General features: G+C 40.4%; 1 protein-coding gene across 1 annotated transcript in view; it reads left to right on the top strand.

Annotated features, from left to right (window-relative positions):
* The first annotated feature begins 4,349 nt into the window (after window positions 1–4,349).
* Window positions 4,350–14,934, top strand: part of ptpn11b (protein tyrosine phosphatase non-receptor type 11b) — a 37,718-nt gene continuing 27,133 nt past the window's right edge. The window contains exon 1 of the mRNA XM_069693983.1: window positions 4,350–4,420. Coding sequence (XP_069550084.1) covers window positions 4,407–4,420 — 14 coding nt within the window. The 5' untranslated portion in view covers window positions 4,350–4,406. The remainder of the gene's footprint in view (window positions 4,421–14,934) is intronic.

Genomic DNA, 14,934 nt, shown 5'->3' with positions numbered 1-14,934 from the left:
CATTGAGGCAATCACAAGTCAAGATTTCAATCTGTGGCCCGTCTTAATAACAGGTTTCTGCTCCCATTCTGATTGAAACGTCCAAGACAGTGTTTTCTCCGAATCAAAAGCAATTTAAGCAAGCACGTTCATGCACACATCTATAAACAGCAGCAATATTGACTTGTTATATTTCAAATCACCTACAGCAATCTACTTGTAATTGAAAGCCTGGAATTCAAGAGGAGAAAAAAAAAAAGCTGCTGCACAGCTTCATACATCATTCAGCACATCTCAAATCTGTCTTGAGTATTTTCATTAAGCCCCAGACTTAATGAGTTTAATTTATTCCTTGCTAATGACAGAGAAGGACACTGCATCTTGTGTTGTGTTAATTAAAACTCCATGAATTGGTGTAGATGAAATAGTTTTGCTCTGCGAGGGATCCTACTGGGAAAAGATCGTTTTCAAGTTAATAATTGTAAGTAGTTTGACTAAAGGGTTTTCCAGGGATTAGATCACGACAAAATACACCATCCATATATAGAACCGAATAATGAAGGAGAGGATCGCTTCTCAGGGGACACCCGGGGGAGCAGACGATTCAGGCTGGAATATGTCTTTCGGAGGACACCCGTTCTTCGAAGAAACAAGGAGACACAGAAAGCTGCATAAGAGAGGAGCTCTGAGGCAGCCAGAACATTTTCAGATGTGTGTTTTTAAGCACACATTGGGGAATGCAGTTTATTCAAAAGTGGATTTATGAATTATGCAACAAACTCAGGTCTTCTCCGGATGAAATTTCTTCAGATCTGAACCAAACACCAGACCACAACATCATCATCATCAGAGGCTGCTCTTAGCAAATCTTCTTTCCAAAAAGTTGGACCGTTACTCTGCTGAAATAAAAGACCTCAGTCATAAAGCTCCTCTCTCAGTTTTTTTACGTCCACATGGTAATAAAAGTTCTTTCTCTCTGACAAGGCTCCAGCTGTCCAGTTGCATCACCCTCAGTATAAGACCTCTTTGTTTGCCTTTCCAGATTTTTCCAATCTTTGGACAGGCAGATTTGCAAGTCTCAAAGCAAAATGGGGGTCAAAGGTCAGCAGCCTATAGAAGCAGCCACCTCAGGGTAGATGGGACATCCTGGTTTCCATTCCCGTGGGGAAAACTGGGCTTTGTGTTCTTGAGTCTATTTATCCCCCCGAGACTCAACAGGACATCAGTCTGCAGGGTGATAAAAAGGGAAGGTTTCGGTCCAGGAGCTTTGTTACACTCTTCCATCCCCAACTCTACCACTGCCAGGATTTCACAAATCATCTTATTCTTTGCATCACGATTAGCTATTTAGCAAACTCTTATTGGCTTCAGAAGTTTTCTTGCATTTTGTTTTACACTTTTTAAGGCATCCATTGTTTCCTATTCATTTCTGTATGTTGTGAAAATCACCCAGAACTCTTTAAGAACTTGCTTAAATTGTGTAATCCATCAAGTCTTTAGTCATTTTGGTCAAAGTCTCATTATTTGTATAATACTGTGCCATTTTTTAAAAGATGATTTGCAATTAAACGACACTAACACAACAAGAATTACAGAATTTAAATCTCAAACTTGTACATCATTCAGAGCAGAGGTGTGTGAAGATGAGTATTTACATCTATTACTTAAGTAAAAGTACAATACAGCAAAGTAAAAAATACTCTAGTACAAGTAAAATTCCCGCATGACAAATTATGCACAAGTAAAATTACATAAGTATTATCAGCAAAATGTATTTAAAGTATTAAAGTAAAAGTCCTGACCTGGTCCCTCTGACTGAAATATTATTATGTAAGACATCATTACGTCATTAATAGTGAAGCATCAGTGTGTCAGCAGCAGGTTACTGTTGCAGCTGCTGCAGATGGAGCTTGTTTGAACTACTTTATATCCAGTTTCATATCCATGGACAGCAGATAAATCTGAGGGGTCGCCAGATGATTACTGAGAGATGAAAGAAGATAAAACAAAGTTCTGATCCACAAATCCATTTTCAGCTTTTGGACTTTTCCTCTGATCTTTGATTTTGGCTGAGATATTGAATTGTTTTAATATTTTATTAAAATGAAACCATGTGAGAGATTTAGTGGAGCTGTTAACAAGTCATAGACATGTGAAATGTGACCCCGACTACACACTGTTCTTTGTAAGAAGCCAATAAGGTTGGAAAGCACTGGTTTAATCTTTAACAATGAGTTGTATTTTATAAGCTTGCTATGTTATCCATTGTACATCTTATAAGTAACTATAGCTGTTGGATAGATGTTGTAAAAAGTACAATATTTCCCTCTGAAATGTAGCAGAGTGGAAGTATGAAGTCACATCAAATGGAAATGCTCACTTGAAGGGAAAGTACCTCGCAATTTTACTTAAATAGAGTACTCGAGTTAATGCACATAGCTCCACTACTGAAATTTAAAGCTCTTTAAAGTCTAACCCCAAGATTATTTATCGTTTAGTCTCATATTATATAATCATATCTGCATTCTCTATTATACAAGTCAATCCTGAACCATCACTTGTATATAACTTACATTCTGGGTGTCAGGTTGGCATTTTAACACAGTCCTATTGAGCCGCAGGCCACTTTAAGACTAACCTGCACTGAGGTTAAAAGTAAAAGCAAGGGACAGTTTTTAATGGCTACAATTACAATCTTTAAGGTCAAGGCTATTTGTAATACAGCTCCGAACACAAAAACACACATAAACAATGAAACTCAGCTTTCTTTTCTGACCTTTTGTCCAACACATACAGTCAATTCCTCCCACTTGTCTCCTAATATATGTGCCTGTAGGTGCAGTACAGAAGTAGTTTCAGACCATTCTTTAAATTAACACAAAACATACAAAGGGCAGCTCACTCAATGACTTTCCAAGTCTATCAAATACATGTTGGTGTTATACACTAAATGTGCACTCAGTGTTATTGCAATGTTCAGTTATCTTCACCGTCTTCATCAATTTCCACTATTTATCAATTGGACGGTGGCTACATGTGCGACAGTATGATTTTCACTGCTCACCAGACCTAACTCATAACTCTATGTTCTCACTCATCTATCCACCCCGAAAGCACAGTTGACTTGGCAGAGCAAAATAAAATAATAAAAAAAAAAAAACCCATCTAAATATTCTACAGAGTGGAGAAATTCCATCTCCATCTCCTCGGTGTTTACAACAGCACACTGGGTCAAACAATGGAAAAGCAAATCCATACATGTGAAGCCTGTGGGCTCACAGACAATTGCATAAGCCCATCCATCCCAGAGTAGATTAACCTCCACTGATAACCACAGGCTGGTGACGTCAATGCCACTCTGCCTCGATGCTCGCTCCCCTCCTGCACCACCGACACCATCGCTCCCCACTGGGTGGCTGTCACATCAGGGCTGTATGCCATCTATAGATGAGCTTTACAATAGTGCAGCAAAACTGCAGGGGTTAATAACTACTGCACAACTGGTCAAAATATGACACATCGATTGGAAAAAAAAAAAATGAGGTGAATCAATATGTAGAATCAGCCTTTATTTTCCACTTTATACTAAATGATATAGTGTTATGAGGTCATTTTTAGTTGAAATTAATTTCATTTATTTCGTTGTGTATGTTGTTGACAGTTTCACTGTCCTAAGAAGTAAAATTAGATAGATGAGGGTAATAATTATGAACATAAACAAATGCACAATTAGCCTATTTGAACCGCAGCATAGAAAGCAGCTAACAACAGAGCAGTGCTGTTGTTTTTGCTTGTTGATAATGAAGTCGTCACAGGTGTAAGGTTTTAAATGAGCACCCGTTTTCAACTTGGAAAATGGCTCAGCCAATCAGAAGCGAGAACGCGACGCACTACTTCTGCAGATTTCCAATGGCCCTCAAGCGACATCAAAGGTTTCTGAAGCTTCCTATATTAACCTGAATAACAAGAACTTTAACCATGTTCGTTAAATGGCATCAAGTTAGCCAGATTTCGTCGGAGGAGGAGGAGGAGGAGGAGGACAGGAAGATAATCTTGTCCAAGACTGACGAGGAAAATCATGAAATAAAGCTAACAAAAAAAACAATGTGCCAAACTCGTGGATTTGCAGCATGCGCAGAAGTAAAAAAAAAAAAAAAAAGATACAAAATATGGAAACACAATACAAAAAGATTGGTATTTATTACGGATACAAGAGAATAATAAATTCACCTGGTATTCCTCTTCAATTCAAATCAGCCTTTAAAATGAGGCCTTTGTTTTGAAGGTAACAACCGGAAGACGTGTCGGTAGTTACGCGTAGCTCGACGCGCAGGTTCAACAGACCTCTTCTCACTCTTCACGGCGACTCAGGCGCAGAGGCAGGAGGGGAACGTCTCAGGACACTTGACAAGCCTTCACACACTGCTATGACATCTCGCAGGTAGAGCGGAGTTTGTTTACTAAAGCTGTCATTACTTCCCCGCCGTGCTTATTTTCTTTGCACTTGCGCGAGCGGTCAGAGATTGTCAGCGCACGAGCGGTCAGAGCCGGGGGACTGAGGCAGCAGCCCACGAGAAAGCAAAGGGGGGGCGCCTCAACTTTTTAGTCGTGCTTTTCCAGACCCCCTCTGACGCGTTGCGGCTCTGATTTCAAATTGCACTGAAAGAAACCTCATTTAATTGTGCGTCTCGTGGTTACGAATTGGCACAGAGTTTATAGAAGTAAGTTAAAGTGCGGCGCTTGACACTACTGGCGACGCTGAAAAGCTTTTGACAACACGGCAATTTTCTTAAATGGAGTTCCTTTCTTCAGAGTGAAATAACAATGTCCTCAAAGTACACCTGAAGTTACTCTGTTGTCATGTCTTCTGCCCATCGCGTGTGTTTGTGAATGTTGGGATTTATTTCTGAGAAAGTACCCCCCCTCCCATAAATGACCATTAAATACTTGGATTTTTTTTTTCTTTTTTTTTCTTTATGACGTTTTTTTTAAGATCAAGTTTTTGATCGTAAACACGTTTCAAATCTACTGTTATGGACTTCTCTGCCTCTGTGCTCCCTCTTTGTCTCTGCGCTCACAGAGCAGGAAATTGTCTTGCAGCTTCCTGTGAATCTAAGCCCAGACACAGAGAGCATTATAGACAACCTACGCTATAGAGTTTGTATTGTAATGTCATCAGCATCAAGCGTGCACAAATGTATGGTACTATAGAAACAATTCAAGTGCTTACAGCAACAGGGATTTGAAAGATATCATAGAAAATGTAGTCTGCTGACACAAAGAACAGAAGAAGTGTTGCGTTAGTCATACGTGCGTCTTTAGTTTGTTTCCTACCAATAACTTGGGCCTTTACCTACATTAGATCATTTACATCTTGGGACTAGTAATGCTTTGTATGATGTGAAGACTTAGAGCTATTAGGCTGTACTTAACGCTATGCAAACACAAATGGAAACATGTATTGTATGTAGTATTATTATAGATTTGCAGTATTTGTTCCTGTAATTCAAGATTTTGTTCTTGTTAGTCCTGTCTAGTCACTTTGTAGTACAGAGTAATTAAGCTAAAATAATAAGCCGAAACGCAAAGGGTTATGGGTGCTTTGTAGTATTTGAAATTGAGCCTTTTAAACTTGAGTGCTTCTTTCCAGCCCACATTATAACTAATAGTCCCACAACAACTGTTTGTTCTGGTACACATTTCTATGCAAGGTGACCTCTGAAATTTTGACAACAGCCTTCAGCTCGTCTCTTGACCATTATGGTTGTTGTGGACTCAAGAAAATGCGACGTTGACAGTCACCGAGTTTACAGTAGACACAAATGGTCTACCACGATATGGGTGGAACAGCGAGCAGATGTGTTGTTATCATAAGGGGTTTGACATGCGATGGCTAAAAAATGTCCCCTCTGGGATTAATAAAGTAAATACCTACCTACCTACCTACCTGTGTTCTATATGCAGCGGTACCTACAAAAGCCAATGGTGAAATAATGTCGAGGTTAAAAAGTTAGCCCACTAATTTTGACATGATTCAACTTTTAAGAACACAGACATGTTTTTTTTTTTGTGCTTTGACTTGAATTCTGGCCTTTTTTTTTATTTGGCAAAATTGCAATTCTTTCTTCACCATAGAGTTTAGCTCCATTTTGCTTCAATCTCGGTGCATCAAATAGTAACTTTTTTTTTTTTTTTTTAAGTAACACTTATCCTTCATAGTCCATTGCATTGCTTAGCTATTCCCTGGTGGGGCAAAGATGTACTTGAATGCTGTACACAGTTTTGTTTAAAAAGGTACTTTGTTTTGCGTGTACTATCAAGTACATTCGAAATCGTGGTTAACGTGCAGCTGTAGCTGATTATTCATCAGACTATTGCGTGGATGTTAGCAAGTTGATTCAGTTTGATGGTCCTGCATATTTATTTGATCCGGAATGCACAGATGAAGAGCTTAACCAAACTTCGTGGATACAAATGCATACCTAGTTGGTTCATTGCTGCAAATTGAACCAGCTTCCAGTTGACTAATAAAATAGAAGGTGTTGGTTAGTCTTGAACTTCATTTTCATGTCCAAATACTGTATGTTATTCAGATTATTGGATTTGGACTAAAGGCGTTGTCACCACAGTATTATAAGAAATGCATCTTGTGATTCCCTCTAAAATCTCAGCGTACCTGTGGAGAGTAAAATGTTTCATACCTCAAAGAAATAGTGGCAAAAAACAATGAAGAAGAAAGATTGGTGTCATAATTTGTCACTTCATTTCTGGACTTCGATTTCAGGTTCATTATTATTTATTATATTTACAATAAACACTTGTGAGTTGACTGAGGGCCAGCCATTACATTGCCCCAGGGGCCATTGCCACCAGTACGCTCAGATCAGAGAGAGGAAAACACTGAGGCCAAGATAAAAGTTGTTTTCATCTCTGCCAGTTTCCATGGTTTGTCGCTGGTCGAGACACGTGTGACTGTTGCTCTGCGGCTCATTGTGTACTTCCTGAGCCGAAATACCGGGGGGGGGGGGGGGGGGGGGGGGGACACAGTACCACAATGTGTGCCATCTTGATCTAACAGGCCGACTCTCCTGTTGGTAGTCGTGTCAGTCAGGAAGGATTTTAGTTCATCATAATATTGGGGAGGGCTGGAGTTTCCAAACAGTTTGTCATTGTAGTGACGCTTCGTGGTGGGTGATGTGATAACGGAACAATTCATACTGTCCCTCATTGTTATTGTACCGTAAATGAATCAATGATTAAGCATTGTAATGAGTTCAGTGTAACTGTGGGGCCAGAGAAGGACGTAATGAGGAATCGCGTCACGCTGCTCTTCTTCCATTTTCATTTTTGCCAGTTGTTTCTGTGGAGTATTACACATTTTCCACTATTGGAAACCACCGCTGCCCCCCTTTGTTTATGGAACAGACCTCGTCTGTCACTGAAACTCGTATGACCAGCTGAGAACAGTGAGTCAGTTTTCTTGATAAGCCGACAGGAAGACAACAGTCCATGTGGTGGAATAAGATAGCACTGTCAACATTTCCAGGAGTACTCCGAAACCACTCTTACTATTTATTTTTTCCAAATACATGTTTAGCATTTTATTCATTTTTAGACACAAAACAATGCAGATAGTTTAGGGGACAAAACCTTACATTTTTGTCAGCTTCACAGGCCCATGTCTTCGAATGCCTTATTTAAGGGCAACAGGCTTAAAAAGTAAAAGGAAACGCTTTTTAAAATATTTAATGTTTAACATATCCAAACTACACTCCTCTCGGTCGTACAAATCTGGGCTGAGCTTTGATCAGCTGAACACAGCCACTACCACTTTTGTTTCTGTGTCCTCTCAGTAAATAGCTGATTTTGAATGAGTCCCGTTCATTTCAATATGATTCTGTAAAAACGCTTTTTCTCTTATTATCTCTGACTGTTGAATGTAGTAGTAAGCTGGAAAAGAGGAACAAAGTGACTGACCTACTAATATAAACCATTTAACTTCTGTTTGGTGACAGTCAGATTGAAGCCTTTGCAAACTGGCAAGTTTGTCACAGAAAGGTGAACTTTGCCTAAAATCGTGTCTGTTGCGTGATATGTCATCATGTTTGTGTGTAAACTCAGTGATCTTTCAAACTGAGTGTCGCAACCAATAGCTGCTTTTTTTTTTTTTTTTTTTTAATTTCTCAGTAAATCAAATTATCCTGCAGTCTGTCAGACAAAAAAATAAATAGCAAATGTATAATATAAGATACAAAACTCATGTCTTATACATAACTTTATCTTAACTGACAAGCAAATTGCAGTGTTTTCATTTTCTGATTACTTGAAATTGAGAAAACAAACCCCTAAACATGACCTAAATTCAAACTTGAACTTCTTTTAGTTTTGCATTAAGTTTAACCAGGTGCAAAAAAAACCACAGTAAAGTATCACCATATATTTGCTTTCAATGACAAGAACGTGATCAGTAACAATTTCTTGTGGATTAAATGCCTAACCGAACAAAATGTCTACTGCGCTATCAAACCCCTCTTGTTGAAAACACTTGCTTTTTTTGCTTTTTAAGTAGGGAAAAAAGAATGTAAACCGTTTGTCCAAAATTACCCAAATAAAACATTTGAGAAAACCATCAGTTTAATGTCAAATGTACTGTGTTTATGCCAACACAGCATTTAATTCAAATTTGAAAAGGGAATACATTTATTACTTTAAGATTTTGCTCCCAGATTTTTTTTTTTTTTTTTTTTTTTTGTCCCCACAGAGGTTGGGAAACATTGCTAGACACTAAATTTTCACATGCTTATTTCTAGTAAAGCAACAGTGCTGTGTAAAACTGTCAAAATTACTTGAGTGCGTATTCTGTTACTACATTTTTTTTTTTTTTTCCATATTTTGTATTCGCCATTTAGAGCAAGAAGTCTGGTGTATAATTAGGGTTGAGTTATTGATTAACCAATAATGCCCAGAGCCACTTTCCCTGTGTCCTGTTTACTCCGTGTAAATAGAAAAAGCTACAAACTTTATACCCTGTGCTTTAAGTTGTTTTTGCGTGTTAAAAAGATTATGTAATTGCACTGAAAGCAAGCTGTAGCATTTTCATGATCAAAATGCATGCGTGTGCACAGTGATTGCCCAAGTTAATCATTTAGCTAATTGTGCTAAGCTGACTGCCTGGTGCTACACAGGGAAGTGAACCATCCAGAGCTTTAGGGAGGGGGGGGGGGTGAGTATTTCACCTCATGTAAATACCCCAAATCATCAGCAAGGCTAAAAATAACTGCAACATTACCAAAACCCACACCCCAGGGCTTGTCTGTGACCAATATAGCTCCAGCAGAAGCTTTCATGCTGCGCTGTGGCTACTAAGTATATCACCTTTTTGTCAGCGGGCCGAGACAGGCGTGCTTTAAATAGCCGACCGGGGCTATATTGAACTTGAGACATGATGTAAGAGGATAGAGTGGTAGCTGGATGCGCACTAGGTCGCTTTCCCTTGAACCCGCCTGAGGCCTAACCTGCAGCTCCCAGCTGCCTCTGTCTCTCCCACAGCACATCCAGTTTATTCTCCTCTTCCCTGTCGACATCTTGTCAGATAAAACCAGGCTATTTGAAATTTCGTTCTACTTTGTCTCTGTCTCTCCCCTCTTCACTGCCCAAGGCCAGATGCAGGGAAATGGGGCGCCTGGTGGTTGTCAAAGGGAATCCTATTCTTGGAAAGCCCTGAGTCACTACTGCTCCTGCAGTCGTGATCTGAGGAGCAGGGGGGAGGCAGGGAATATGGACAAGGTTGTATTGGAAGGGCATGCTGTTCAGGCTGCTTTAAAGACTTCTAACATTTGACAGTGACTCACTTGCGCAGTCTCACGCAGACATCTTCTCGGTTAAATTGAAAGAGTATTCATGGTTATGTGAACCAGCAGGAAGCATTGCTCCTCACACATCTCTGTGAATTTGGATTGTTTCATGCTGTGGTAATCACATAGCATAGTATTTTAATAGCAGGCAATTTGCATTATCCATAGTAAATGGAGATAAACATTTCGCTTATTCAAAATTTGTATAATTTATTTTTTGGCCTGTGTCGACACATTTCAAAACTCTATAAATTAGGTTCATAGAAACACGGTTAAAAAAAAAAAAAAACTTCACACACTTGTATCAATAAAACAATTTGTAATGAGACTCCAATGCGGAGAGGTCTTTGCCTTTGATTGTGCACTCTTTTTATTTTCTTAAATTATTTTCATATTTTTATCTGGCAGGGTTGCAGCCATATGACAGTTTTATTGGGACAATCTACACACAGCAGCAATAATTTCATTAAATCAACACTTAACTTTCACTGGACCAAATTAGTGTGTTTTTACATTGTCTCAAAATATAGGTTAGGTGAAAACGGCTCAACAGCCCTGGTTGTAAACACCATTTTCACTGCAGCTGGTTCATGTGACATTTGAACATTTGCGTGCGAAAAAGCAACTCAGTACTTTTTATTTCACTGCCTCAAACCAGGTTTGTTTCTGCAAGCATTTCTTGGTGAGTTATGGTCTAAAAGTTAATCATTAAACAGAGCGACACAGAAAAAGAAAGGGCAAATTCATTTTGTCCTGCACAAAGCAGACAGCCAGATCACAAAATAATAGTTTCACTGCCAATCTCAAAAAGGTTTCACAGAAAATCCACCAGGAACATCACACCAGGATTGCGTAAGTGACATTCGGGGAAAATGAGTTTAAAAATAAAATGTCTCGTTTGTTCTGCTTTGCATGAAAAGGATAATAATGCTGGAATCGGAGCCAACATCTGTGCAACACGGTGTGTGGTCGTCACCGAGGAAGTAATTCTACGCAGATTATTGAGTTTAAATTAAAACTGTGAGGAACTCAACGTGGCTCTGAGGATATCAGCAGAAAAGCAGTGCCATGATCTCCTGAGGTAAATTAGGCAGCTGTGCATCTTGGTGGCTCCACATAGAAGCAAAAGGTAACTGAACATTGTGAACTTATCTAGAAAGCCTGTAACATGACGTTTTTAGACCGAATGGTAATGATGACAAGAAGCGTTTCATTTAGGTATTGGATCCCTTACCTGATCGTGGGAAGTTCGGGGTACATTTCTGTCTGTTAATAAATAAATCCTGTTGGCTTTTAATTGCACTTACAGTAATGTACGTACCTATCGGAAAATAAAAAAGAATTGAGGCGCACCTGTAATTTGTGGCCACAGAAAACAACCCTGGGTTACCCTCCCCCCTCTAACGTGCATGGGTCGCTGCATGCTCATCGGTCACAAACTGTGAAATTCAAATATTCAAAACCTGTTGAAAACACTGGGTGTGACGCTATTGACACTCGGTAAGCTGTGATAAATAATGTCAGCCAGTGTTTGTCGGACAGATAATACAAATATGATCAATAAGGACAAGAATAAAGATGGAATACAGACCACATTAAACTAAAGTCAAACTTGAAAGTGGGAAAACTTCACCTGTCGTTTGGAGAACGTTGTAAAATCCAGAGGTCACTGTAAGGTCAGTAGGAGCACAACAATGAAATTCTGCTGGTCTTTTCTACTCAGCATTTAGTTTCTAACTTGCCTACAAAGCTCCCAGCCCACCCTTGCAAAATTAATAGCCTAATGTCAGACTGCTGAATTGGCTGGATTGGGGAGGTTTAGCTTGGCGAGGGCTAACTATGATCCGGTGTAACTACGCCACGTGTAATCTCCAGGCGGGGGCAACACAGCTGTTGTATTTAGCCTCTGACAAGATAGCAAGGACCTAGTAGCTCTCGGGGACCTGGCACCCTGATCTGGCCTGGCCTGGCCTGGCCTGGCCCGGCCCGGCTTGGTCTGTGTTCCTGCCAGGGAAAGCTCTGTTAGCTTCAGGATCACAGAGCGGGTTGTGGTGCGGAGCTGTTGGAGAGGCCCGTCACCTCTTAGGGTTTGAAGGTGAGGCCAGAGGGAGGAGGCCAGAGGGTGGCTCGACCAGACTGCCAGCGGGCATAGAGGGAAGGCGGGGGGGAGCTGATAGCACTGGTATCAGGCCTGCTCATGCATGTCCAAATCCCAGATTAAAGCCCCCCCCCCCCCGCCCCACGCTCTACCTCCTGCACACTCTCACTCTTTCTCTCTAACACTCTCACAATGCACCCCCTCCACTTCTGTTGTTTCTCTCATTGTCTCTGTCTCACTCTGTCTAACCCAGTAATACTTTTACAAGCACCCCCCCCCCTCACCTCCCCTCACCTCCTTCGTCTCTATATCTCACTCGTTCCCTCCCACCCTCCCTTGTGTAACAGTGCCCAGGGCTGGATTACTAAACTCTGAGGCTGCTGAAGCAAGGGGCTGTGGCAGGCTTCGACCACAATGGTGAGGTAGGGCAGAAACGATCCCATTCAACTTGACTTTACTTTCTCCTTTCTGGACAACCCTCCCGCTCCTTTAACTCACTCTCTTCCCTGAAGTAATGTCTTTAACTCGACCGAAGTTTTTTTTTTTAACTGAATGCACTGAATCCAAAACTGAAGGATAACTCGAGAGGGCATGTGGAGACCTGGCTGTGCAGAAGTGTGAGTGCCCACGTGAAATACGTCTTTCACAATGCCATTGATGTGTGTGTGTGTGTGTGTGTGTGTGTGTGTGTGTGTGTGTGTGTGTGTGTGTGTGTGTGTGTGTGTGTGTGTGTGTGTTGCTGTACAGGTGGCTGTTGGTTTACAAAGAGGGTAGGTGTACGCTCTAATTTCTCAGAAGGGATATTTGTGTGTTTTGTGCCAAGGCGTTCAGGAAGTAGCCCCCAGGTAGTCCTCCCCCCACCCCCCCGCTGCCTTCAGCTCTCTGTAAACCTGAGAAGGTGAACAGTTGCTGACCAGTAGTTGCAGTAGCTGCTCATGTCGTGTGTTCGAAGTGTCGGTCCAGTGTTTGCGTTTGGTTACAGCCTTTCTCCATTGTTTTTCATAATTTGAAGAGTGACAGCAGCATTGTGATGAGGGATTAGAAATGGATTAGTGACATAAGGCATTTTTGTCCCACTGTTATTATTTTGTCCGCATGAATCTGTGTAGGATTAACAACAATACCACAAGTAATCTGTCCACCAGCTGACACCCATGACCTGTCAGTGGCTCCTCGGCACACTAACCTAAATGCAAGGGCCAGTTGGAGTATTACTGTAAAAAAATATTTGGCCGAAATGCAAAAGATTATAGTCAAATAAGATGAAAATAATTCCTGCCAATAGTGAATCCTGTCCGTAACATAGTAGAGTATGAAAAACCATGACATTGTCTCTTTTAGTTCATAGCGCCTTGAAAATGTTTTGCCACATCAGCCAATATGTCAGCTGATAAAGGTTGCAAGACATTACAGAAACAGTTTTTCCAAAACAAGACCACTGACAAGGTTATCTTTAACTGCAATATGTTCCTCTCATTTCTTTAAAAATAAATTACAGGAGTCCATATTCAAAATGTGTGTTTATGTTATATGTAATGAAATATCACCAGATATACAAGTGTATATGTGCACTTCAGGTGTTTAGATTCTTGTCCATCAAGCAGTCTCATCAGGGAGGCGTCTGATTGGTCCCAAATTCAGTCAGCAATGTGACCCTAAACATACAGCCAAACACCACACCAACCATGGAGTCCTGCAACAGATGGCGTGACCTCACAGAACTCTGATCTCAACATCATGGAGTCAGTCTGGGATTACATAAAGACCCTGAGACAGTCCACACGGGGACTGCGGCAAGTCGTTCAAAATGCTTGAAACAACCCACCTGCCAGGTAGACTGTGAAGAGTTCACCACAAGTGTATCAAGGGGACTTTGTGCGGTTTTAAAGGCAAATATTGATGCATTTTTTTTTCTGTTAACTGCACTCTGTATGAAGTTAATTGATAAATATAAACTATTCATTTTTTTTAAGCATCTTCATTTACTGTCAGTGCCTAAAGCATCTGCACAGTACTGAATATTGTCACTTTTTTAAAGTATCAGTTATTGATATAAGATTTTTTTTTTTTTAAATCCTGTATTCATTCAGCTTTAATAATTTGCCCCCAGAGTTTCTCATTTAAATCTTAATGTCGCGCTCCAATGTTGTGTGTATTACTTGTACCAAAACTAAAATTGGGTTTGCTAATATTGAGAGACTGATAATTAGGCATTCTTTTTGAGATACACATCTTGGTCTCAAGAGAGGCTCCAAAACAAACAATAAACACACGACAAACATGCATGGTAATTTAGAGAAAATTGGCAGAAGAAATGTTCAGCATTACATAGTTTCCAATCTGTGAATTTGATTGCATTTGAAAGAAAATAATGTCACTGTATTGTCCCTGTTTTTCTTTTTTCTTTCTGTCTTAATCCACTCTGAAATGGATGACATGTTTGGCAGTATTTTTTGTTTGTTTTTTTTGTACTGTTTTTGGACAACATACTGTGCCATGCGGACATTTGTCTTATCGAGTCTCTCCCATGAATTCAGTAGTGTAGATATTACTTCTATCACTCCCTCACTGCTTTGGAATCATTTCCTGTTTGTGTCACTCCGCGCTCAAACATACGAACATCCCCGGCCAGACTTGTAGAGATATTTTTAATGTCACCGGGAGGTCCTTGTCCAATTCACCCTCTGTTCTTACATGTATTTGTGACTAATCCCCTTGTAATCGTTTACACTTTATTATTTGTAAAGTCCCCCCCCCTATAATCGGCTCCCTCGGCTCGTGGAATGAGAGAAAGTGCAGCAGATCGGTTTTGCCCCCCGGTGAGGATAAGTGGGTCAGGTGCAGTCTGGGTCAGATGTCTCAGCTGGTGGGGGCTGTTGGTTTATTTCGTGTTTTATTTCACAGTACAGCAGCGCTTCGTTCAACAGAGGATCCACACTGGCTGCAAAGTTATTAGTTCATTTAAATTGTGTCATTTTTATCGTTCCTCACAAACGAGTCCCG

This window comes from Brachyistius frenatus, unplaced genomic scaffold, assembly GCF_029030835.1.
Source record: "Brachyistius frenatus isolate BFR_SWC_R1_liver_20210118 unplaced genomic scaffold, ASM2903083v1 Contig_16, whole genome shotgun sequence".
NCBI classification, from domain to species: domain Eukaryota; kingdom Metazoa; phylum Chordata; class Actinopteri; family Embiotocidae; genus Brachyistius; species Brachyistius frenatus.
This window is presented reverse-complemented; position numbering and strand designations above follow the sequence as displayed.